General features: G+C 50.3%; 2 protein-coding genes across 13 annotated transcripts in view; one reads left to right on the top strand and one right to left on the bottom strand.

Annotated features, from left to right (window-relative positions):
- LOC136957617 (histone-lysine N-methyltransferase 2C-like) overlaps positions 1-14,839 on the top strand; it is a 35,738-nt gene extending 20,899 nt beyond the window's left edge. For 5 of the 11 annotated variants that reach the window (XM_067251677.1, XM_067251683.1, XM_067251682.1 and 2 more), the window contains 25 exons: positions 26-1,899; positions 2,509-2,623; positions 2,767-2,833; positions 2,941-3,004; positions 3,374-3,606; positions 4,338-4,967; positions 5,138-6,397; positions 6,546-6,752; positions 7,004-7,165; positions 7,326-7,467; positions 7,639-7,801; positions 7,987-8,165; positions 8,359-8,465; positions 8,720-8,945; positions 9,033-9,166; positions 9,303-9,401; positions 9,527-10,114; positions 10,224-10,866; positions 10,961-11,097; positions 11,247-11,389; positions 11,770-11,986; positions 12,078-12,194; positions 12,287-12,360; positions 12,518-12,626; positions 12,751-14,839. In XM_067251677.1, the coding sequence (XP_067107778.1) occupies positions 26-1,899; positions 2,509-2,623; positions 2,767-2,833; positions 2,941-3,004; positions 3,374-3,606; positions 4,338-4,967; positions 5,138-6,397; positions 6,546-6,752; positions 7,004-7,165; positions 7,326-7,467; positions 7,639-7,801; positions 7,987-8,165; positions 8,359-8,465; positions 8,720-8,945; positions 9,033-9,166; positions 9,303-9,401; positions 9,527-10,114; positions 10,224-10,866; positions 10,961-11,097; positions 11,247-11,389; positions 11,770-11,986; positions 12,078-12,194; positions 12,287-12,360; positions 12,518-12,626; positions 12,751-12,843 (7,783 nt within the window). In that variant the 3' untranslated portion in view covers positions 12,844-14,839. The remainder of the gene's footprint in view (positions 1-25; positions 1,900-2,508; positions 2,624-2,766; positions 2,834-2,940; positions 3,005-3,373; positions 3,607-4,337; positions 4,968-5,137; positions 6,398-6,545; positions 6,753-7,003; positions 7,166-7,325; positions 7,468-7,638; positions 7,802-7,986; positions 8,166-8,358; positions 8,466-8,719; positions 8,946-9,032; positions 9,167-9,302; positions 9,402-9,526; positions 10,115-10,223; positions 10,867-10,960; positions 11,098-11,246; positions 11,390-11,769; positions 11,987-12,077; positions 12,195-12,286; positions 12,361-12,517; positions 12,627-12,750) is intronic. The other 6 variants (XM_067251685.1, XM_067251680.1, XM_067251676.1 and 3 more) reach the window with 5 other exon arrangements.
- A 98-nt stretch (positions 14,840-14,937) lies between these two features.
- galnt11 (UDP-N-acetyl-alpha-D-galactosamine:polypeptide N-acetylgalactosaminyltransferase 11 (GalNAc-T11)) lies at positions 14,938-23,997 on the bottom strand. Of its 2 annotated transcripts, none has more exons than XM_067251687.1 (12): positions 23,721-23,997; positions 20,958-21,230; positions 20,619-20,742; positions 19,980-20,146; positions 19,667-19,795; positions 19,316-19,565; positions 19,066-19,183; positions 18,230-18,382; positions 17,560-17,778; positions 17,282-17,386; positions 16,951-17,088; positions 14,938-16,149 (listed from the first exon to the last, which is right to left on the bottom strand). In XM_067251687.1, the coding sequence occupies exons 2-12, from the start codon at positions 21,190-21,192 to the stop codon at positions 16,018-16,020; spliced, it is 1,770 nt and encodes a 589-aa protein (XP_067107788.1). In that variant the 5' UTR covers positions 21,193-21,230; positions 23,721-23,997; the 3' UTR covers positions 14,938-16,017. The 2 variants fall into 2 exon arrangements, with proteins under 2 accessions (XP_067107788.1, XP_067107789.1); XM_067251688.1 differs by having other exon boundaries at positions 23,829-23,997.
- Between the last annotated feature and the right edge of the window lie 105 nt (positions 23,998-24,102).

Here is a 24,102-nt window from a genome sequence, read left to right as displayed (position 1 = left end):
TTAATGTTACATATTGTTTTCCCAGGTTTGGGTTTCCCCCAGGGGCTCCAGGAGGCCATCAAGACCAGCAGTTCCTGCGACCACCCCACCAGATGCCTCCAGGAGGTGGACCCATTCCTGATAACTTGCCCCCCCAGATGCGGAGGTCCATGTCGGTCGACTTTAACAGACCCCTTGGGCCCAATGGCACCAACCCCCAGATGGGTCTCCCTCAGCCCTACCCCCCTCGAGGGCTACCAGTCCAGCAGCACAACATCATGGGCCAGCCCTTCATTGAGCTCCGGCATAGAGCTGCAGAGAACCGGATGAGGATGCCGTTCGGACACCCAGGCCAACCCAACATGATGGACACTTCCATGCAGGGCCAGAGGCACCCAGGCAACCTCCTGGACCCTGCCCAGGGACAGAGACCCGGGCAGGTGGGTATGGGGAGTCTGGACGGACATGGGGCCAGGATGATGCACCCTATGTTGGGTCAGCCTTCCCAGCAAGCAGTTGTTGGTCACCTCCAGATGTCTGCGAACATTGAGAGTCTGAGCCAACAGACTCAGCAATCCATGAATACAGGGCAGCAGCAGCATCATCACCACCATCCTCAGATTTCTAGGTCACACAGTCACCCGGTCACTACGGAATCCCTCAACACCTCACAACCTGGGGTCCCAACCTTGTCTGGATCTGGACCCGGTCAGTCTGAGGAGACTACGCTACCAGGAGGAGATGGGATCGAGGAACATCTTGATGCGGACGACTCTGCCGTGAAGGACCTTGAAGATGTTGAGGTGAAGGATCTGGTCGACCTCAACTTGAATCTTGACCCTGAGGACGGTAAAGAGGACTTAGACCTTGGCCCTAACGACCTTCACTTGGATGACTTCCTGATGTCGGAGAAGTTTGACCTTATTGCCTACACTGACCCCGAACTGAACTTGGAGGACAAGAAGGATATGTTCAATGAGGAGCTGGATCTAGGAGACCCTATGGATGACACGCCGTCCTCTGACCTTCAGAGGGCACTAGCTGAGAAGAGGAGTACCGGGGGAGGAGGAGATGGAGGAAGCACCTCCAGACACCAGGGGAGGTCTGACACATCAGCATCCGCTGGTCAGGTCAAACAGGAGGCAAACATAGCCAAGGACGTCCCAGGGATGCTACATACTAAAGAAAACATTAAGATAGAGGAGCGAGAGGGTCCTTTGCTACCACATGATATCTCTTCTCATCAGCCTGGCCAGGTCAGCCCAGGCCCCCTATCTGGATCTTCACCAGTCCTCTCCAGCCTCCTCATCAAGGAGAAGTTGGAAGAAACTGGTATGGGTTCCACTGGCTCTCCTCACCAGGGAGACCAGGTTGGGGGGATGCAGACCATGCTACCAAGCCATATAAACCAGAACCATGGAACCCACAGGGTCAACCCTTCCTTGAGTGGTCCTCCCGGTGGACACTCTAATATCTTCCCTGGAGGTAACCAGCAGATTCGAGGTTTTGTGGCCCCCGCTGGACCAATGGGGGATCTGAACATGCCTGTGATGGGCAGTCGCCAACCTGCCCCACAGCACCATGGTATTCCACCACAGGGACAACAGCAACTCCCCGGTCTCCCTCTTCAAGCTCCCCAGACCCATCCCCTCAACATCCAAGGTCTGGCCCCGCAGGCCCTCCTGGGTCCCCAGCAGCAGTCCTTGTTTCCCCAGGGGCCCTCCCAGCAGGGCCCACCCCAACCCGGACAACCCGGCCAGGATGCCAACAGGCCACTGCTTCTGGAGGAGCAGCCTCTCCTCTTGCAGGACCTCCTGGACCAGGAGAGGCAAGAACAACAGCAGCAGAGGCAGATGCAGGCCATGATACGCCAGCGGTCCAATGACACTTTCTTCCCCAACATAGGCGAGGAGCAAATGGGTAAGAAACAAGCTCCTATGGATGGGAGTTGAGGGTGAGGCCACAGGAGGCATAGGTATTTTACGAGCACATCGTGATTTGTGTGAAACAATGACTTTAAGGATGATGACTACACAAACCTGCATGCATAAACGTACATATTAATGCATAATGGAAGAAACAAAAACGACAAAAGAAACCACTAATTTCTCCCTCTCATTACAGGGTTATTTTCCCCTAGATGTTTTCCTTTATATCATTTTTCTAACGTAGATGTTCTTTCATAATGTCTTATACTGACTCAACCCCTCGCAATCTAATTTTGAGGTTTATGGCTCTTAAAATATACACGAGGCTTGAGAAGGACTTTCTCTCAGGGAAGACATGCCATGCAATTTGAGGAAGATAATGTTCATCTGAATTTTTCTTGACAAAGCCACCCTTTAGGGATGCTAATGCCAACGGCGTCTAATTGATAATTTAGAAATGGCAGTTCAGTTGGGATGATTAGGTAGCTTCATATAAAATACTTTTTTTTTTTTTTTTAAAGGTCACATCAAAGGATGGAAGTGTACATGGAGAGTTACTGACGTTTGTTGTTGTTGTTGTTTGTGTGTTGTGTTTTTGCAGTTGACTTTGATACCATCACAGATCCGATTATGAAAGCAAAGATGGTAGCCCTCAAGGGCATCAACAAAGTCATGGCCCAAAGCACTATGGGAATGAACCCGATGGTCATCAACAGGTACAGTTCCATAACACCACGGGCGGTTGTCAGTCGTTAAAAATGGCTTCCTCCCCTTCTCTCCTAGCCTCATTACCTATTCTGATGATTGTGTTCATAGACAGATATAGATCATTCACATAGCCTCTCTGCCTTCACTACAGGTTCCAGCAGGTTCCTGGACCCCCTGCACCAGAGGCTCCCCCCTTACCTCCTCAGGTGCTTGGACAGGTAGGTAGCCAACACCCTTGTGGGTATGCGTGTGTGTGGTTGAATTGGTAAACGGCTTATGAAGAAATATCTAATGCATGATATTTGTCTTCCATCTGTCTCTGTAGGATGGAAAGTTGACTCCACAGATGGCCAGACCAAACCTACCAAATTTTGGCCCAGGATTTGTCAGTGAGTGTCATCCCCGAGCTCACATTCAAAGCTATATTTAGAATGTCATAAATTGTTCTGTTTCTTATTATGTTTTAATATAAAGTCAACATGTCAACTTGCCCTTTTCCATCCTTTTTCTCTGTTAATTCTAATTAATTACTCTACTCTACTCTACCCCTACCCTACCCTACCCTACTCTACTCCTACCCTACCCTACTCTACTCTACTCTACTCCTACTCTACTCCTACTCTACTCTACTCTACTCTACTCCTACTCCTACTCTACTCCTACTCCTACTCCTACTCCTACTCTACTCCTACTCTACCCTACCCCTACTCTACCCTACTCTACTCTACTCTACTCTACTCCACCCCACCCCACCCCAGATGAAGCCCAACGGCGTCAGTATGAGGAGTGGTTGCAGGAGACCCAGCAGCTTCTCCAGATGCAGCAGAAATTCCTGGAGGAGCAGATCGGAGCCCACAGGAAGTCCAAGAAGGCTCTGTCGGCCAAGCAGCGCACGGCCAAGAAGTCCGGGCGCCCGTTCCCTGAGGAGGATGCCGAGCAGCTCCGACATGTGACTGAGCAGCAAGGTGTCGTGCAGAAACAACTTGAACAGGTAGACTGATGGCCTGGAAAGAATAGTCTGGTGAAGAAGGATATAGCATCAGATAGTGTAGCATCAGCACTCTTGTTAGCTGAAGATCAAAGCATAAAGTAGCATAGTATAACAATAAGCACATGACTCTACTAATACTAATTCCCTGGATCGAAGGGTGTGTAGAATATGTTTGTGGACCAATTCACATTTAATAATAATTTGAAATGGATGTTTAGAACACTTTTAGTATTAGTTCCATCAAATATTGGTATGGTGTTCTTCTCCAGGGGGGAGAGAATTGGATGACATCTGTGTTTTCATAATGTTAACCTGATGGTGACTGTGACCTTTTTAGCCCTAATGGGCTTTCAACACATCCTGTAGCACTAGCACAGCACATCCACACTTACCAAGGAGACAGCTAGAATTACCACCGACCTAGCTGACCTTTAGTTGTGTAGAGTGTGAGTCTGTGCTAATTGTTCTCAACAACTGTGACCTTTTATGCCATGTCTGAGGAGTGCTGAAAGACAGGAAGTTAAGTTAGAAGTAGAGGAGGAGGAGGAAGGGGAAAAGGAGGGTTATAGCTTTTGAAGTGTGTATCTTTGAGGTGTTTGTATATGTACATGGATACAGAGAACAGCATCCTTACACAGAACCTGTAAGGATTATTACCGCATATTGTGTTGGCATGTGGAAGCTGATAGATCTTCCTGTGTACCAACCTTTCCACATCTCTCACCTATCAGATTCGTAAGCAACAGAAGGAGCATGTGGAGCTGATTGAGGACTACAGAGCCAAGCAGCAGCAACAGCAGCAACAACAACAACAACAGCAACAGCGGGCCCTCCAGACTCCTATGATGCCAGTCATGCCACCTATGTCAGGGATGCCTACAGGGGCACCCCCTATGGTCCAGCCCGCCATGGGACCAATGATGGGGCCGATGCCGCCCCTCCCAGGAAACACAAACCCAGCACGCATACCTAATGCGCCCAACATGCCAGGGTGGCATCCTGGAGGGGCACCCTTGGGAGGACCCGGTCCAAGAGGAATCATGCCCCAACAAATACCCCAACAAATACCCCAACAAATTCCCCAGCAAATTCCTCTCCAGATACCCCCGGCAACCCCACCTCAACCCCAGCCTCTGCCCCAGACTCCGACGCCACCTTCGATTGTGTCTAGTGGGCCGGGTACACCAGCCAGCCAGGCTTCAACAGCTGGAGCAGGTCCAGCTGGAGGTAGTGGAGGTGGTTCATCTAGCACTGCTGGTGGGAATCCTCACGTGAAGTTCGATGACAACAACCCTTTCAGCGAGGGCTTTCAGGAGAGGGAGAGGAGAGAGAGGCTGAGAGAGCAACAGGAGAGACAGAGGGTGAGTATTTCTCTCCTTATACCTCGCCGTTACTCAATTAAAAATAAATGGAACAGGCAAAAGACACTTTGAGCAGTAGACGCATTAAACCACTGTAGATCGACTGTAGTAGGTCTTATGAGAGATGATTACCTGTCAGTTCTAACAGTGAATTTGAACCTGTCACAAAGGTGCAGCTGATGCAGGAAGTAGAGAGACACCGTGCCCTGCAGCACCGTCTAGACATGGAGCAGCAAGGCCTGGGCATGGGGCCTGCACTTGGGCCTGGGGCTGGAGTTGGACCTCTTGCTGTGCCCGGAGCCACATCAGCTGGGGATGGACTCTCCCAGATGCCCTTTTACAATGCTGACCTACCCCAAGACTTTCTCCAGCCCTCCCCAAGGCCTCCCCAACATCAAGGGCTTCAGGGCCAGGGGCAGCCTGGGCAGATGTTCCCTCAGCAAGGTGCCCTACAGCCAGGGTACCCTGCTGGAGGTCCTCCCCCTGCTCAGGGCTTCGTCCAGGGGCATGGGGACAGAAGAGCAATGCCTGGACATGGGCTTCTACCTCTGGAGATGGGACCCAATGCCAGACCTAGAAACCCTCAGCTGCAGGCCATGGCTCAGGCTCAAGGACCTCCCTCTGCCCCAGGTCAGGTGCGTCCTGCTGGGTACGGAGGCCCGGGGATGCCCCCTCAAGCTGTAGACGGACACCATCGGCATCCTCATCCATTCGGGGTGGACTCATCCTCCACCCCCCTGCCGCCAAACTACCCTGGCTCTGGCCCTTCCCTCATCCAACTCTACTCTGACATAATCCCAGATGAGAAACCAAAGAAGAAGAGGAACAGGAACAGGAAGAAGAAAGACGACGAACTCTGTGGTGGAGGAGAGTCTGTCCGGACACCATCGACACCTCGCTCTGACATCACAGCGCCTCTCACCCCCGCTGTCTCTGACACTTCCTCAACTCCAACGAGAAACTCTGACCTGTCAGAGATGTTCCAGCAGGCAGGGTCCACCCCTCCAGGACTGGCACCATCTTCCGAACTGGAGAGGCAGCTGTCAGCCAGCGGCATGGCCCAGGGAGGGAGCTCCCACCTGGGCTTGGAGAGCGGGCGAAGCCCCCTGTGTGATGGTACTCGGGAGATCAAGCTGGAGAGGATTGAGGGGGGAGATTGCCGAGGGGCTGCCCTGAAACATGGACCCATGGCTGGGGGAACGGTGAAAGTGGAGGAGGGAAGTGAGGGATTTGCTTCCCCGCTACACACTTCGACGAAAGAGGGAGATGCTGGGAATGAGCTGCTGAAACACCTGCTGAAGGACAAGACTTCGCCACAGCAACAGTCGTGTACCAACCAGGCCACGCCCACACGCCACGCAGCCAATGAAGAGGAGGGAACAGAAGACTGCAAGGCCCCTGTCAGACCTGGGTCTGTTGGTGGGAATATGGTGAGAAGGGAAACTTTACACACACAAACACACAATCTTACCCTTGCTCAATACACCATGAACCATTAACGCTCATACACACCTCATGAAGCAACACACACACACTCTCTCTCGCTAGTGTCATAATTGTTGTCCCCTTTTTTCACAGACTTCCCTGAACAGTCACCTGACAGGAAGTGGAGATGTTGTCGACGCTTCGGCTACAGAGCTTGGGGTGAAGAGGAAACAGCAGAGGAACAAGAGAGCCCCCAGGACGGCAGGAGACAAACCACCGTCCCGGTACAAGAAGAGGAAGAAGGAGGAAGAGAAGCAGATGGTCTACTCAAACTCAGACACCATGATGACTCTTAAACAGGTACCAGACGATAGGGATGTCCACTCGGTTTATCTGGAAACAACTTATTTAAGGCCCCTGTGATTTTATGCTGTTCACAAAAATCACATAGATGACCCAGCTCAAACCAGAACCTCACTGTAGAAGCTCTTACCCAACCTCTTTCATTCAGACAAAGTAAACACTCAAGTCCCACAAAATATCCGTATAGTATTGAAGTTGGCCTCTTCTTCTCTCCCTCTCCTGTCCACCTGTCCCTTTCCCCCCAACAGCTTTCTCTCCTGCCCCTCATGGAGCCTGTGGTGGGGGTCAACCTGGCCCTCTTCTCCCCCTATGGCAGTGGCTCCCTGCAGGGGGACAACCGCCTGACAGGGTCCTTTGGTAACGCTTCCCTGGACGGCGTCTCAGACTACTACTCCCAGCTTATCTACAAGGTGAGGTTCCTGGGAATGGTTGCCCCCTAGAACCAGGAGGACTGAACTTCAGGCTAAATTAAATGTGCTGTGTAACTACTTTTCTCCACATCCATACACACACACACCATCTTAAGCTCCATGGTTACTGTTACTCACCTGCCCTACTTTCTGTTTGTAGCAGAACAACCTGAGCAACCCCCCTACCCCCCCGGCCTCCCTGCCCCCCACGCCTCCTCCGGTTGTCCGACAGAAGATGGTCAACGGCTTCGCCACCACGGAGGAGCTTACCAGAAAGGCTGCCGTCCTGGGCAGCCATGACGGTAATATTCAGTCAGCAACTTCTACACTTGCTCCTACTACAACTGGTGGCAACGCAACCTTTTCCATTAAAATGATCTGTTGACATACGGTGAACAAATAGGGACAAATAGAAAAAGTTAGCTTGGTTTTGGACTGCAGTGGTCAATGTCTCCCTCTGTGTTGCCCCCTAGTGTCCAGAGTGGTGTTACTGCGCCAGCAGGCAGCTGGAGCAGCAGTGGTAGGCTTCCAGACAGACCCAGACCTCCTGGCCCAGGCCCTGACCCAGACCCCCAGGGCTGTGGACGTTCCAGCCTCCCTGCCCACTCCTCCTCACAACAACCAGGAGGAACTCAGGTAACCCGCTCTGGCTAGTTAGATAGTCATCTCTTGTCTTGAGGTCAGGTGTTTTGAAGCTTATTTTAAGATGCAATTCCCTCCAAAATTTCATAAAACTAAAACTATAGCTTCCGTTGCTACACTGTTGAAGATAATCCTCCTACAGCTGATATACTAACAAAGTTGTACCATTCGTACTGCAGAGGCCAGGATCACTGCAGTGACAGAGACTCCCCCGACAGCTTCGTACCGTCCTCCTCGCCGGAGAGCGTGGTTGGCATGGAGATCAGCCGGTACCCCGACCTCTCCAGGGTGAAGCAGGAACGCCCCTCCCCCCCTGCCTCCCCCGTCATACCCATGATGCCAAGCGCCTGGGGAAAAGGTTAGCATCCTGACCTTAACCTAGAAAGGGTTTTGTTACTTAGGCTGTCTGTAGTGTTTAGTTTCAGGTCTTCTCTTTTTCCCCTGAATGTGATTCTTTAGAAGTTACTAGGAGTGTCTAAATCTGGGCCTTCCCCTCCTTCCCTCTTCCTCCCCCTCCATCCCTCCTCCCCTTTCTGCCCCTCCTCCTCCAGGCACAGAGGTGAAGCAGGAGATCAAGGCGGAGCCATCTCAGTTCCCATCCTGCACCAACGCTGGTTTGGTCTCCATAGCGATCACCATCAATCCTCTGGCAGCCCAGGTGAGATGCTGGTCACCTAACAGGAGGAGCCTCCCTGGTCTCTCACAGCACTTTTTCCCCAACTGATATACACAACAATATCCAACACAATATTTAGAAAAGACTGGAGAGAGAAAAATAGCTTAGTTAGTGAGACCCTAAAACCATCCATATGGTTGGGATGCATGCGATTAGGTGAGGGATATTCTTACAGACCCCTAACCCTTCCAAAACCTTCGCCTGCAACTGACCCCTTTATCTTTTGTTCCCTCCAGAACATTCCAGGCGTGATGGCAGCGGTAGCAGACCTGCTGCGTGTGCGGGTGCCAGGCCACTACGAGGTGAGCCGTGCCCCAGAGAGGAGCTCCCTGGCCCTGCTGGCTGGAGTCAAGGTGCCCCCCACCCAGGCCCTAGACCCCAGTCACCCAGCCCTCGCACCTCCACAGCTGGGCATGAGGCTCCACAGACCCACCGGACCCCCTGGAGCTCCCACCATCACTGGTGAGTTCACACCAAGCTAAGGGATGTTGCAAAAGGTTTCCACTTCTTAGTGTCTTAGTGTTTAATCAACAGCTGTCTGTGTTGTAGTTCCAGGTGCCAGAGGGGACTACAACCAACATGGCGGAACCGGCCCTGGGATCAAGCCTCAATGGTGTTGCCACTGCAAGGTAGTGGTGCTGGGAAATGGAGTCCGCAAGTCCACCAAAGATCTTCTCAAGCAGGTATGGATAACACCACTGTACAAGCTCTGCATGAGAGAACCACCAGTAAGGAGACTTCATTAGCTCTATGTAAACTGTCTGTCAGACCTCTGATCTTTTGTGTGTTTGTGTATTTGTGTGTGTGTGTGTGTCTCAGGAGAGCCAGGGTAGGCCTGAGGCCAGCCTGGTGTTCTGCAGTCACAACTGCTCTGTCCTGTTTGCTGCAGCCCTGCAGACCAAGCCCACAGGCAGCAAGGTGAGTCTGGAGTGAAAGTTTCACCTTGGTCAGTCATGACTGGGCATGTGTTTTAGGCCAGGAAGTGTCGCTGTTGTGTCAACTGTAACCAGGAAGTCCCTCCCCTGTGCCTCCCCCGCCCCCAGGTCAGTGCCCCCCTCCTGCAGCCTGACGAGAACGTTCCGGAGAGTCCGTCCAGGATCCAGCACCAGTACAGCGCCAACACCTCCACACTTGATGTCCACTGCCTCCCCCAGCTCACCCCCAAACCCTCCCCTCCCTCCTCCCCGCCCCTCACCTTCCCCTCGTCCTCGGCCATGGACACGCCCCGCCTCGCCACGGCAACCGCCAAACCCGACGGCCTCAAGGTCACCGTCAAGCTCAAGCCGCGGCCACGAGCGATCCACACCTCAGGAGGTGAAGAGGAGTCGTCGTCGTCGTCGTGGCGATCGCCGGGTTCTCAGAGCAAGCGCTGGAAGGGGCTCCGCTGGAGGAGGTGGAGCATCCGCATCTTGGTGCCCTGCCACAACGCATCACTTCCTGCCGAGGAGGAAGTGGATGAGCTCCTGAAGAAACTGGGGGCAACGCTGAGGCCAGACCCGTTGCCGAGAGACCATCGGCGGTGCTGTTTCTGCCACGAGGAGGGTGATGGGGTGACAGATGGGCCGGCTCGGCTCCTCAACCTGGACCTGGACCTCTGGGTCCACCTGAACTGTGCTCTGTGGTCCACCGAGGTGAGACTGAGGGCTTCTCCACTACCTGGGGCTTCCTGTTCATCCTCTTTGGCCATATCCGTAATGCTGGTTTAAATACACCTGTGTTTGTTCATCCCATCCTCTCCAGGTGTACGAGACCCAGGCAGGCGCTCTCATCAACGTGGAGCTGGCGTTGAGGCGTGGCCTGGCGGTGCGCTGCGCCTACTGCCAGCAGACGGGCGCCACCAGTGGCTGCCACCGCCTGCGCTGCACCAACGCCTACCACTTCACCTGCGCCACCAAGGCCCACTGCACCTTCTTCAAAGACAAGACCATGCTCTGCCACCTGCACCGGCCGAGAGGCGGGGCGGGGGACAAGTCGAGCGCCTTGGCCCTCCTGGCCTCCGGGGGCAGTCCGCCCCTGGGCTCCTACGAGCACGAGCTGCGCTGCTTCGCCGTGTACCGGCGCGTGTACGTCCAGCGCGACGAGGCGCGGCAGGTGGCCAGCATCGTGCAGCGGGGGAACCGCCAGCACACCTTCCGCGTGGGCAGCCTGGTGTTCCGCGCCGTGGGGAGGCTCCTCCCCCAGCAGCTCGCCGTGTTCCACTCCAACTCGGCCATCTTCCCCGTGGGCTACCAGGCCAGCCGCATCTACTGGAGCATGCGCCATGGCAACAGGCGCTGTCGCTACGTGTGCTCTGTGGTGGAGAAGGAGGGCCGGCCGCACTTCACCATCAAGGTGGTGGAGAAGGGACACGACAACCTGCTGCTCTCTGGATCCACTCCCAAAGGTGTGAACTGGACCCCCTGACCTCCGACCCCCTTGACCTAGATCCTATCCCCCGGCCCTGTTGTGTTCTAACGCCTTCTCCTGTCTGGTTCCAGCTGTGTGGGACCAGGTTCTAGAGCTGGTGTCTGAGCGACGGGCTGAGATTGGAACCCTCAAGCTGTTCCCTGTCTACCTAAAGGGAGAGGACCTGTTTGGACTCACCGTGCCTCCTGTCACCAGGATAGTAGAGTCGGTAAGAACACATGCACAGACACACACTAACCAACACCAGAATATTTAGTCATAACACCACATAACATTGTAGGTACAAACACATAGTCTGAAACCAATCTTATTTAAATGTGACCAAACACTCTGTGTGTGTGTGTGTGTCTCCTCCAGCTCCCCGGTGTGGACGCGTGTGAGAACTATCGCTTCCGGTACGGCCGCAACCCCCTGATGGAGGTACCATTAGCCTTCAACCCCAGCGGCAGTGCTCGCTCTGAGGCCAAGAGCAGCTCGCATGCCAAGAGGTTGGTCCTAAGGTACCCTGTATGAATATAAACCTCCTAGCTCCGCCCGCACACGCTTCCTAACGGACTCTGCTGCATTTCAACACTGTCTGTGTTGTCTCATTACCTGGGTAACCCCCCTCTCTCTGGCTCGCTCTCTCCTGTCTGTCTGTCTGTCTCTCTCTCTCCTCCAATCCATTCTTTTTTTCTCAGCTTCTTTCCTACGTGCCATCTGTCTTCCTCTTCTGCTTTCTCTATTTCTTCACCCTGATATGTCAACTCTAGGCTTGCTCAACAAACATACACATTTTCACACACACACACACACACACTCAAAGAAAAATATCCAGACCTTTTCATCTCTGAAAATTGCTAAATTATATCTTGTTTCTTGGCCCCTCCCCTTCCTGCAGACCGTACACCCTGACCAGTAGTGGAGCGTCCAAGTCCCTGCAGGCAGGGTCGGTGGGTGTGGTCAGCGCGGTGGGCGTGGCCCCGGGCCTGCTGGTGTTGCCAGGGGAGATTGGGGTGGGCGGAGCGTCCCATAGCAAGCAGTCCAAGTCGTACCAGTACAGGAGGATGAAGATGGAGTGGAAGAGCAACGTGTACCTGGCCAGGTCTCGCATCCAGGTGAGACACACACACACACACATAGAAAAAAGACCCCAACATCCCTACTGTGTCTCTCTACTGACTCTGTGTGTGTGTGTGTTCATCCCAGGGGCTGGGTCTGTATGCTGCCAGAGACATAGAGAAGAACACCATGGTGATCGAGTACATCGGATCAGTCATCCGCAACGAGGTGGCCGAACGCAAGGAGAAGATGTACGAGTCACAGGTAAGGATCTTCACACACACACACACACACACACACACACTTGTCATGCCATGCCCTATTCTAATACTTCTTCTCTGGTGTGTGCGCTGTAGAACCGAGGGGTGTACATGTTCCGTATCGACAACGAGCACGTCATCGACGCCACCATCTCTGGAGGCCCTGCCAGGTACAGCCTGCCTCCTACTGAAGTCTGTCTGCCACTGCTTGGTGCTGCTGGGCCGAGTAGTCAGTGGTGGTGGGGATGTGTGTGTGGGCATCTACATCGGCAGCTGTGTGTGTGTGTCAGTTGCTGTGTATCTGACCCCCCTTACTTTGTTCTTCAGGTACATCAACCACTCGTGTGACCCCAACTGCATCACTGAGGTCGTGACTTTGGAGAAGGACCTCAAGATTATCATCAGCTCCTGCCGCAGGATTGCACGAGGAGAGGAGGTAGAGATCTGTAGTCTTTATTACTTTGGAGGTAGGGATCTGTAGTTTATACTTCAGAGGAAACAGGGGTCTGTAATCTCACCCACCTCTTTCCTTCCTTCTCCCTGGCCTTCTCTCCGTCTAGCTGTCCTATGACTACAAGTTTGACCTGGAGGATGATCAGCACAAGATCCCTTGTCACTGTGGAGCCCTTAACTGCCGCAAGTGGATGAACTAGATCACACTGGCAACAAGGACTCACACTCACACATGTATGCGCTCTCTCTCACATACACACACACACACCAACACACATGGAAACAAACACTCTTGCATTCCTTTGTTTTGGTTAATTACAGGCCCTCTGGTCCCCAGTCGAAAGTCTAAGCCTTTTCTTCTTTTTTTTTTCTTTTTTTTTTCTTTTTTACTTCAGCTGTTTCAAACTAAAGTTTCAGGAAAAGAGACAGACCGCAGAACTGTTAGAGGGTTGGAGGGAAGGAGGATTCTACATTTTCAAATAAGAAACAGAGGCTATTTATCCCCAGACTATCGCCATCTGCCTTCTCACGAAATTAAATGACTCACAGTGGTTTTGGGTTCATCTCCATCAAGTGTGAAAGAAGATATGAAGTTGGTTGCGTTTCAGTATGGAGTTACTGGGGGGATAGGTGGAAGGAGGGGTGAGGGAGGGCAGGGCAGAGGGGTTTGCATTCACCAGCCAACGAGACCAGAGGAGTCCGGTGCTGGCGACAGCCTTATTTACATAGTGAGGCCGGTCCTCAGAAAACAGATCTATTCAGATATATATCTATACAGCTATATAGGCATGTTGACACCACTGAACAAGGAATGTACTGTAAGGACTTCCTTAGAGGGCAAAACTAAGGGAATAATAACTTGCACTAAAACAAGAAAATATACAGTAGAAAAATACTTGATTCCATAAGTCGTTTTTCTTTTCTTTTTTTTCTTACTCTCCCTCTGTTTTGATTTGTGTAAGATAAGATTTTTTTTTGTATTTATTACTTAATGAAGCTATTTTCTAAACAATTTGAGGAGAGTAGCGTTCTTCTTTACCGTGTGTAAATATAGGTCAGATGAGGAGAACATGATTGACCAAAAGCTACCTTAACTTCACCTGTTTGGCATATTCTCTCATTTAGTGTTTCTCTCCACAGAAAAGAAGTATTTAAGAAGGATGCCTCTAGATCATTGTATGAGTTTATGTGCTGTAAACATCTGTACAGAATGTGTAAAAAAGAAAAATCAAGAGTATTTTTGTTGTATTTAGAATGTAGTTCAGTTGTCTCTAAATCTTCTGACCACTTGAAAAAATCATGCTCACGATCTTCTTTAGTTTTTGTTTTCCTCAACAATGTTTTCAGTCATTTGTATATTGAACAGGGGCAATCAACGAATCGCCAGAGTGGCGATCTTGACGATAGATTTGATTGGTCAATCGTGACATAATTTTGTGTTGTATAGTCTGATGAGTATAAAAAGGATGAACTGTGAAGTTTTAAGTTTAAAGCCTCTTATGTAAAACAACCTGTACAGAAGCCTGTGCATACCTGCTCTGATCTTACTGATTGTCATCTACATCACAGACACTTATAATAAATGCCTTTATTTCATTCAAAACCTTGCAGAACATTCGAATCATGCTTTGAAAATTAAATTGTGTGTTGTTTTTTGTTTGTTTACATTTCTTTTTTTAACAAAAAAAAATGCTGTAAATTGCTGACGAGTCTTTGGGTAGCTGGGGTTGTAGGGAAAATGGTGTTACGTTTTTGACTTTTGACTCAATTACGTAATCAATAATCTGTTACTGGTGGCATTTCGCTTGCTAGTTTTGAAATGAAGTTTTTGTTTGTTTGTGAGCCCACAGTAGTTGACTGAACTGTACTCTCAACTCTACACCCTGTTGGTGGCTCCAACACTCCTTGTATTATACAGAACACACAGCATGATGTATTTTTTAAACTTTCAGAAGAATCGATTGTACATAGTTTTCCTTAATGGTTGTAACAAAATCAAAAAAAATCTTCTTGGGTATTTTCTCTTGTACATTCAGCTCATCCAGACCTGCTCACCAGTTTTCCTGTATAGTAGTTACCCTAATGTTGAAACATGAAGCCTTTTTGAATTATACAGAGTGATATTGGGTTTTTGGAAATTGTTGATTCAGATTTAGGAATCATTTACAATAAAATAAAAATATTTTACATCTTGAATGAGTTCTGTTGTCATCCATTGTGTTATCTCTGTGCTAAAGACTAAAACTGAACTGGAAATACATGGACACAGGGTGGTTAAAAAACAGAGCCAATGGATCATGTTCCTACTTCAATTAAAACATTTATTTGGTTGCATCATCTGAAAAGGAGAACAATACCTAATACAAACAAAATTAAAATAAAAACATTATAGATGATATTAAGAAAAAAAAGCCGTAGATTCAGGGCAGGAAAAGAACAGGAAGGAAGTTTGCTAGTATTATGGGTTTTCCTGTAGCCACAGAGACTAATCTTAACTGCATACTCGAAACAATTCTTTACAAAGAAAACATTGGAGCTTCTTTGTAGAAAATGTCATGTTAATCTGTATAAGGTTCTGATCAATACGATTTCCCTTCACTACGCTGGATATATGCCCATGTTGACAAACATGGGATCTGTAGTTCTGAGTAGATCTGGACCTGGGGGTCATGTGATCGTCTGACTAAGAGCTGCCCAGTATTTTAATATCAACAAAACATAAACAACACAAAACTAAACTCCAGTGATCCAATATTCAACCGAAAAATTATCACTCCACTGCCTGCTCAATGCCAAACACGGTAGGACATCAGCAGACAAGGACAGATAATTAAAACTTTTATATATAAAAAACATTAAAACAAGGGTTCTAAAACAGGTTCTTAGTAAACACTTTTGGATTTACTTGAGAATATTAATATTTCCTCTCAGTTGTCTCAAATGAGAGCTCTGTGCAAATAGGATAAAATTAAATGTTCAAATTTAGCATGATTGTACATTTTTTAAACGCTTGCATCATACATTGCAAAAATATTCTCTAAAATATAGGACACTGAATAGAGTTCTAATTTAGATGGACCAGCAATCTCCTTATATTACCTCAATCTTTTTTTTCATCCCTCTTTATTTTTGTTCATCGTTCTTTCCTTGTTTTTTGTTGAGGAAACATGAAGTAGTCCCACCAGTCTTCAGACCTGAGAGTGTGCATGTGTGTGAATAAGTCCTACAGACATACTTGTGTATTCCCCAGGGTGCAGTTCCTCTCTTGTCCTCAAGGAAGAGAGGGGCAGCGGTGAGCCTTCAATGTGTGTGTGTGTGTGTGTGTGTGTGTGTGTGTGTGTGACTGACCAAGCAGCGGAGTGACATCATCACCATCAGCCCTCCATCTGCCACTGCTGGGACTGGGAGCCGTCGCAGATCGCCATGGCAACGTATCCTTTGGGGCTGCCTGAGTCGACCACAGCGAGGCACTGGCCGACAGACACCTGGTACAGACGGTTATTCTTCTGGAAGAGAGGAGAAGGAGGGAACATAGAAAGAGAAGGGGAGAGTTTAGGAGGTGTGTAGGAGGTGTATAGGAGGAGTGTAGGAGGAGTGTAGGAGGTGTGTAGGAGGTGTGTAGGAGGTGTGTAGGAGGAGTATAGGAGGTGTGTAGGAGGAGTGTAGGAGGTGTGTAGGAGGTGTATATAGGAGGTGTGTAGGAGGTGTATAGGAGGAGTGTAGGAGGTGTATAGGAGGTGGGTAGGAGGAGTGTGGGAGGTGTGTAGGAGGAGTATAGGAGGTGTGTAGGAGGTGTATAGGAGGAGTGTAGGAGGTGTGTAGGAGGTGTATATAGGAGGTGTGTAGGAGGTGTATAGGAGGAGTGTAGGAGGAGTGTAGGAGGTGTGTAGGAGGTGTGTAGGAGGTGTGTAGGAGGAGTATAGGAGGTGTGTAGGAGGTGTATAGGAGGAGTGTAGGAGGTGTGTAGGAGGTGTATATAGGAGGTGTGTAGGAGGTGTATAGGAGGAGTGTAGGAGGTGTATAGGAGGTGGGTAGGAGGAGTGTGGGAGGTGTATATAGGAGGTGTGTAGGAGGTGTATAGGAGGTGTATAGGAGGTGTATAGGAGGTGTATAGGAGGAGTGTAGGAGGTGTGTAGGAGGTGTGTAGGAGGTGTATATAGGAGGTGTGTAGGAGGAGTGTAGGAGGTGTGTAGGAGGTGTATATAGGAGGTGTGTAGGAGGAGTGTAGGAGGTGTATATAGGAGGTGTGTAGGAGGAGTGTAGGAGGTGTATATAGGAGGTGTGTATGAGAGGAGTGTGTAACTCACCCCCTGGGACCACTGCTGGGACCCCCCTGAGCCGTGGCACTTCATCAGCCTGGGGGGGTCGGTGGAGCGGATCTCCGACATGTCCAGACACAGCAGCCCCGCCAGGATCAGCTCATGCTCCTCGTCATACGACCACTCCTGGGGGGAGGCGGAGGCAGAGGGGGAGGCAGAGGGGGAGGCAGAGAGAGAGGCAGAAGGGGAGGCAGATGGGGAGGCAGAGGGGGAGGAGCCAGTGAGTGAGATGGTGAGAGAATCTTTGTGTGACTGTCAGCATGTGTGTGCATGTGTGTATGTTTGTGTGTGCAGGTATGTGTGTGTGTATGTGTGTTACCTGTTCTGGGTCATGTGGGTCACAGGCTCGTACCACCACAGCGCCGCCCTTCTGGCTGGGTCGACCCTGCGCCACCAGACACCGATCTGCCTGCAGGTTACGCAGCTGTGGGAGACAAACCTCATTAAACACTTCACTGTGTGTGTGTGTGTTTGCTCCTCCTACAGTCTCTCAGGTCAGGAATACCCCTGGGTGCTTGCCAATTGAAACTCCCTAACAGAAACGTTCCCCAGACAAGAGACAGTTTGCAGTTCAGAGGGATGAGGGAGCTCTCCTACCCGTCCCCTCTGCAGGACCTTGGGGCGTCTGAGGCCCTTGTTGATGAAGACCGGCTGCTGGGGCTTGTTGTGAGCAGAGACCTGCTGCATCTCTGGGTAGATGTTCTCCAGGTACCACTTGAAGCTCTGGCAGCCCAGACGCTTACGGACAGCTACGCGCTCGCTGATGTCACCGTACGCACGCTCTCGCAGCTCCGGACGCAGGGCGAAATACTGTTCCTGTTAGGACAAGAGACAGGAAGCAGAAGAGGGAGGATCCAGGATGGTGGTGAGTGTACAGGCAGTGTGGATGTCAAAAAACAATGTGATTGGTAGTCTCTCCACATTGTTAAGTCCAATCAGATCCGTGTTGGTAGTTTTAACAGGAAGAGATGTTGAGCTGGGAGGGCGATTAACAAGCAATCATTTAGGCGGCAGAAGGAGAGATCACAGGCTAGCTCAGCTATTTGCGTCATAAAAACAAATGAAGTTAAAAATAAGATGAATCATTTCATGATTTAGGTTTGATGATTTCCTCTCTTCAAATTACATGGCCCAGTCCTCTTCCTGGCCTAACAGGAAAGGACAGCCACTAACAGGAAGTAAGGTGGGTGTGGGGCCTAGCTGCTGAGGGAACACTCTTCCTTCTTTTTAAGTGGTCCTGACTGGCTGTCAGGGTCGCTGTGGTTACCTTGTACTCGTCCATCCAGACGTGCGCCAGCCGCAAGGAATTGTGGGCCATGGTGTCCTGGCCCCCTGGGGAGCCATAGGGGCGGCGCTTACGGAAGATGTGTCCCACCCTGGAGCAGGGGATGATCATGAGCTGGCCCCCACACATCCAGATCTGGAGGGGTGGGGGGAGAGAGGAAGGGGGGGGGGGGTTGAGGCCGGTCACACCAAAGAATAACACAGTGGAAGCCTGCACACTTTAGACCTGGTCTGAAAGAGACCTCGCCTTCACTTCTAAAAACCTGTGGTTCTTATGTGGTCGAAGGATAGGGAAATTAAAACCCTGACAGGAATGTGTGTGTCAGAAGGATAACAGTGTTCAAGCCAGGTAAATATACACCCGCTGGCCAGCTTCACACAGCTTTACACAGTACCAACCTATCTAACCCTCCCTCTGGCCCAGCACCTGGCTCAATTTCCATGGGATTACTCCTTTCCTTCACTCCTTGGAGGAAACCCTGGTCTTCAGGTTCCTTTATTTGTACCCACAGGTAGATTTTGTTTTGCAGAGAGGAATCAAGGAAGAGAGCATGAGAGTTTTGTGACAGGGCCAGGGGATGTGGAAAAGCTCATTCATCCAGTGTGTGACAGAGGGGTGGAAAGCTTGTTTGAGTTAGCTAAGGCGTAGCATTAGTGTACACAAGCCAACACATAAACACTGGGGGTCCTGGCCTTCAATGACTGCTTGGCCTGTTCACAGATCAGAGCTACAGGAACGTGTGTGATGAAGAGAGAGAGAGAAAGGATAAAGAAAGAAAAGTGAGTGTCTCTGAGATGTGTGTGTGTGTGGTCTCTCACCCTGAAAGAGATCTCCAGGTTCTCCCCCCCCCAGATGTCCATCCCGCCGTCGTATTGGCCAAGCTCGTTGAAGTACTTCCTGTCCATTGCGAACAGCCCACCAGCCATGGTCGGGGACCTGGGAAGGGAGTTACACAGATCAATACAGACACACACTGAGCAATTACTGGAGAGTCTGTAATGCTGGTTTTAATCAATCAGTTCAGGTTTGTGTGTGTGTGTATGTGTTTGTGTAAGGGTTGAGTCTCACCTGATTGGCCCCACGGCCCCATCGGGGCCGTTGAGCTCAGAGGGGGGGACGGGGTCCCACTTGAAGTGGAGCCCCCAGTTAAACCCCCCTCGGACTATGGGGGAGGGGCTGTAGGCCAGCGTGTCGGCACTGATGATGTCTATGACAGGACACACCACCGTGCGGCGGTCACGTTTGATTGGGGCGAGCAGCGGCTGGAGCCACGCCTCATTGACCTCGCAGTGGCTATCCAGGAAGACCAGCACCTCTCCTGGGGAGGGGGAGAGGAGAGGAGGGGGAGAGAGGATGGTTCATACTTGTACATACTAGTAGCGTTTAGCGTGTAGGATGTAGCGTGTAGTGTATAGTGACCTGTGGCATGGGAGGCTCCTATCATCCTTCCCCTGATCAGACCCTCCCTCTTCTGGTTCCGGACCAGTCGGACCCGAGTCCCGGCCAGACTCTGCTGAATGTACCGGTCCAGATCCTCCTTCAGGTCCTCTGTGGGAGGAGGGAGAGGATGAGAGGAGAGGAAAGATGAAAGGAGAGGAGAGATGAGAGGTGAGGAGGGATGAAAGGAGAGGAGAGAAGAAGAGAGACTTTAATGTGAACATACAGTATAATCTATATATAGGTTTATCTTATAGCTTGTTTTTACAGCTTGTAATCTGGTTCAGCAGCTTGCCTGGTTCACTGTTGTCGTCCACCAGGATGATCTCATGAAGCAGGTAGGCAGGCGTACGGTCCAGCACACTGTGAACAGTCCTCAGCAGGGCAGAGAACGCCTCGTTGAAGAAGCAGATCACTACGCTGGCCGCAGGCAGGGCCAGAGGATAGATCCGGTCTCTACACCTGAGAGAGAGACAGAGACAAAGACAGAGAGAGAGATGAAGGGAGAGAGAGAGATAAAGAAATAAGAAAAGGGAGGGAGGTGGGGAACCGACAGAGGAGGGAACACAAACTGTTATTTGTTGTTAACTTGTTCACAGGGTTGTACTGCTGAGTCAACTTGTCTGAGCTTCTCCTGACTCCACCAATCACTGACAGGAATCTGTCCTAACAGCTCATAGTCTACCATGTGTGGTACTTTAGTACCATGTGTGTGTGTGCTTCCAGACTGTCAGAGTGACTGAAATGCTCAATCATCGCCCCTGGAAAACATTACATGATATCTGCTGTCAGTGGATCACTCCAATCAATACAAAATTCACGTGTGACACTCATCGAAGCACACTCTGCTCTTGTAGCCAGAAGAAAACACACAAAGAACGGTGACAGTCAGAAATACACGCGCACACACACACACACCCTCCCCCTGGCGTACTTGCGGTCCCTGGTGTCGGGCAGATCCCGGTGGTATCCCAGACGGTTGCTGATGAGGACGTTAAAGGCGTGTTTGTGGTATCCTGTATCCCTCACCTCCTGGTCTTGCTCACTGAAGATCATACCTGAAGACCAACAACACAGTCTGACTCAGCAAGCTTCCCCTCCACACTTGGAGAGAGACCACACACAGACCACCAGCGGGGCCTGGCCAGGAGACATCATGTGTTGGCCAAAGAGGACAGAAATAAGAACACCACAGGACCCTAGCCCTCCAGGGTCCTGGGGGGGGCCTTAGTCTAAGGCTCAACTCTAAACGGACTTCCCCAGGCTGACTCACCCATTTCAGGGGACAGTTCTGCTCCTTTGAGGCCCCCCCCAGCCTGGTTGTGTTTCGGCCAGGCCCCCGCGGGGGCCTTGGTGGGGCGGCCCTGCTTCTGGAGCCCTGGGGGGGCCCGCGGAGGGGGGCGGCCCTGGTCCTGGCCCAGGTTAAAGTAGAGGAAGAGGAGGACAGACCAGGTGACAGAGGTAAAGAGGCAGCCATAGCAGAAGTAGCGCAGAGTCACGCTGCCCATGGTGGCCCTGTCATCCTAACAACACCCTCAGCAAGCACCTAGGACAGCAGGGAGGGAGGGAGGGGGAAGGAAGAGAGGGATAGAGGAAGAAGGAGAGGGGGGAGGAAGAGAGAGGGAGAGAGAGAGACAGAGAGTTAACACAGTTAAGCCTGTGCATTTCTTGTGAACTAGTACTTCAAAACCACACACATAACCACAGAGAGATGACACAAGGGAGTTCTCCTGCTGAGTCTCCTCCTTTGAGAAGAACAACAACAATCCCAAAAAATCAAGCTATTTATAACCTGCTTAAAAACATCACCAAAGAAACACTTTAACCCTCTCTCTCTCACACACACACCCACACACACACACCGACTACCAAAATGCTGCCCCCGGGTTCTGAAAGATTCCCATTTTAGCCTCAAACTAGACTGGCCTAAAGGACAAAGGTCTGGAGAACAGGGTTACCCATTAACCCCCCCCCCCCCCCCCCCCACCTGGAACACACTCATGCTGACAGAGACAGTAACCATGTACACAAACCAACCTCTTTAAACGCCCTGTCAGTATCCCTCAGTGGCTCTGACACTGTCTTCTTTATACTCAGAGTGTGCAGCATTCTACACAGCATTACTGAGCCTCTTAACTGACAAGAAAACCACACTGAATCCCTGACTGCATGAAACACTCTGTAAGAGGATCAGCATGTTTCCTGTTACTCCACCCTCACAGGACACACACACACTTGCTTTCTATTACACAGCACACACACATTCTCGCCCGCAGCAGTGCTAACCAGCATGGAGCCTGGCAACACCACCACTGAGAGGAACTCAATACCTCATCAACAATTGATGAGCAGGGGAGGGGGCCGGCTGCCAAACAGCACATTACCTAATAACATGGCATGTTATTAGATAATGTTATTAGGTACTCCCTCCAGCACCCCATTCCCCCCCCCCCCCACTCTCCCTCCAGCACCCCACTGTTATCCATTCTGCAGTGCTGTTCCTCTGGTTTACCTGGAGGAACGATATCATCTCTCTTGGGTGACTAAATATAATAGGAAGTCTCTTAGGTTATCAGAACATGCTTACACTTAACACCTGGGCCTCCTCTCAGAACCGAACCTGTCAATGCCTTTGGGTGAGCGAGTCCATGACCCAGGTCAGCCTATGACTGAGACCTCACATCCAGCATTCACACAGCATCCGGTCCTTTCTCTGTCACTAGCTGTACGTGCTACCTTTAGGTAGTCCTGTGTACTTAACCCTTGTGTTATCTTCGGGTCATTCTGACCCATCAGTCATTGTGACCCACCGTCGTATTGCGACAAATTTACCTCCTACAAAAACAAAGTGAAGCATTTTCTTTTAACTGTCGGGCTGTCTCAGACGCCCCACATTGCAATGGTTAAAAGAAAATTATTTTTATTTGTTTTTGTATTGGGTAAAATTGGGTAAACACAACAGTGGTTCGTTATGAACCTTTGGGTCATGTGACCCGAAGGCAGCACAAGAGTTAAATAGAGATGACAGAAGAGGGCTGTATGAGAGGTATTGATTACACTGTCCTGAGGCCAGACACATCTATTGATCCCTGGCTGTAAAGGCAGGGTGATCTGTGCCAGAGATCATGATGCTATCACTGTAAATGATATTGTGCTGACCTGGGACACACACACACACAGTATATTTCTAGAAGCTGACCTTGCTCTATGAACATGGGGGTACAAAGGCCACCAAAGTAACATCAGAGAGCTTTTTGACCGACACTGCTCTCAGCCTCTCTAGTCTCTCCTACTTTTTCTTCCTTCCTCTCTTTTGCTTACCCTCAATGTCTTGCTCTTCTTCTGATCCAACACTCTCTCTCTCTCTCCAATCTACATCATTCTCTCTCATCCTCTCCCACCTCTCTCCAACTGAAACAATATGCAAGGGTGTATGGTTGGAGGTCCAGTGTTGTAGACCTATCACCACCTCAAGGATATATATTACCTTGAAAAGGAGAAGCCTGGCCATTTAATAGGTAGACAAGTTGGCTGGGGTGGAAAGTGTGGAAGTGTGGAAAGGGGAAGAGGATTGAAACATCGCTAACAAAGGCAATAACTGGATACAGCGTTGCAGTATTCAAACAACATACCGCTATATCAATGGCCAACAGCTTATCATTGACATCAGTGCTATCATCTGTTTGGATTTGGTTCCTAAGGAATTATTAGCGGATGCCAGCAAGCTCCCAACTGGATGGTTGGGTTAGCTAACTGAGCTAACGGGATAAGCGTATGTACTTATTGATGTTGGCACGGAATCATTACTAAGGATAGAGACTATTGCAGCTACACTTTAGCTTTATTATCACAAAACTCAATCACAGCTGCTCTGATATTTATGGCTGGCCAGTGTGTGGCGAGCGAGCTGGCACGTCACTGCGCAAACTACAGCCTACATTCCAACGACACTACATACAATATTTTAGATTGTTCCCTCATTCAAACCCCTGGCTAATGTTAGCTAGATGGGATAAAATCGTCAAACTTAAACTACCTTGATTCTGGATCATCCCGATATGCAAGCCGTGTATGAAACCCGTAAATGTCCAGATATTTTAGCTGAGCAGACAAGCAGGCAACAGGCAAATCCAAGTTGTCTTACTGTTGACAGTGAAGAGTCCGCTTAACACTGCTAGCACTAGCCAAGTAGGCTAGCTAGCTACCGTAAGCTCCTTGTGACACACCGCTTTTTCATCTCGTCCAAATCCGTGTCCTGCACCTCAACCCCCAGTGCAGCTCGGAGGCGTGTTAGCTTGCTGTCGTGTTGCTCCCCCTTCAATGCCCTTGTATTCGGCGAAACAGAACACACTATATAACACCGTAAAGTAAAGAATTGTAGTCGATAGATGGAGCTAGTTTGCAAGTGCTTGGAAATA

The sequence above is a fragment of the Osmerus mordax genome, chromosome 15 (genome assembly GCF_038355195.1).
Source record: "Osmerus mordax isolate fOsmMor3 chromosome 15, fOsmMor3.pri, whole genome shotgun sequence".
NCBI classification, from domain to species: domain Eukaryota; kingdom Metazoa; phylum Chordata; class Actinopteri; order Osmeriformes; family Osmeridae; genus Osmerus; species Osmerus mordax.
The sequence above is the reverse complement of the archived record's forward strand: the minus strand, read 5'-3'. Positions and strand labels throughout refer to the sequence as shown.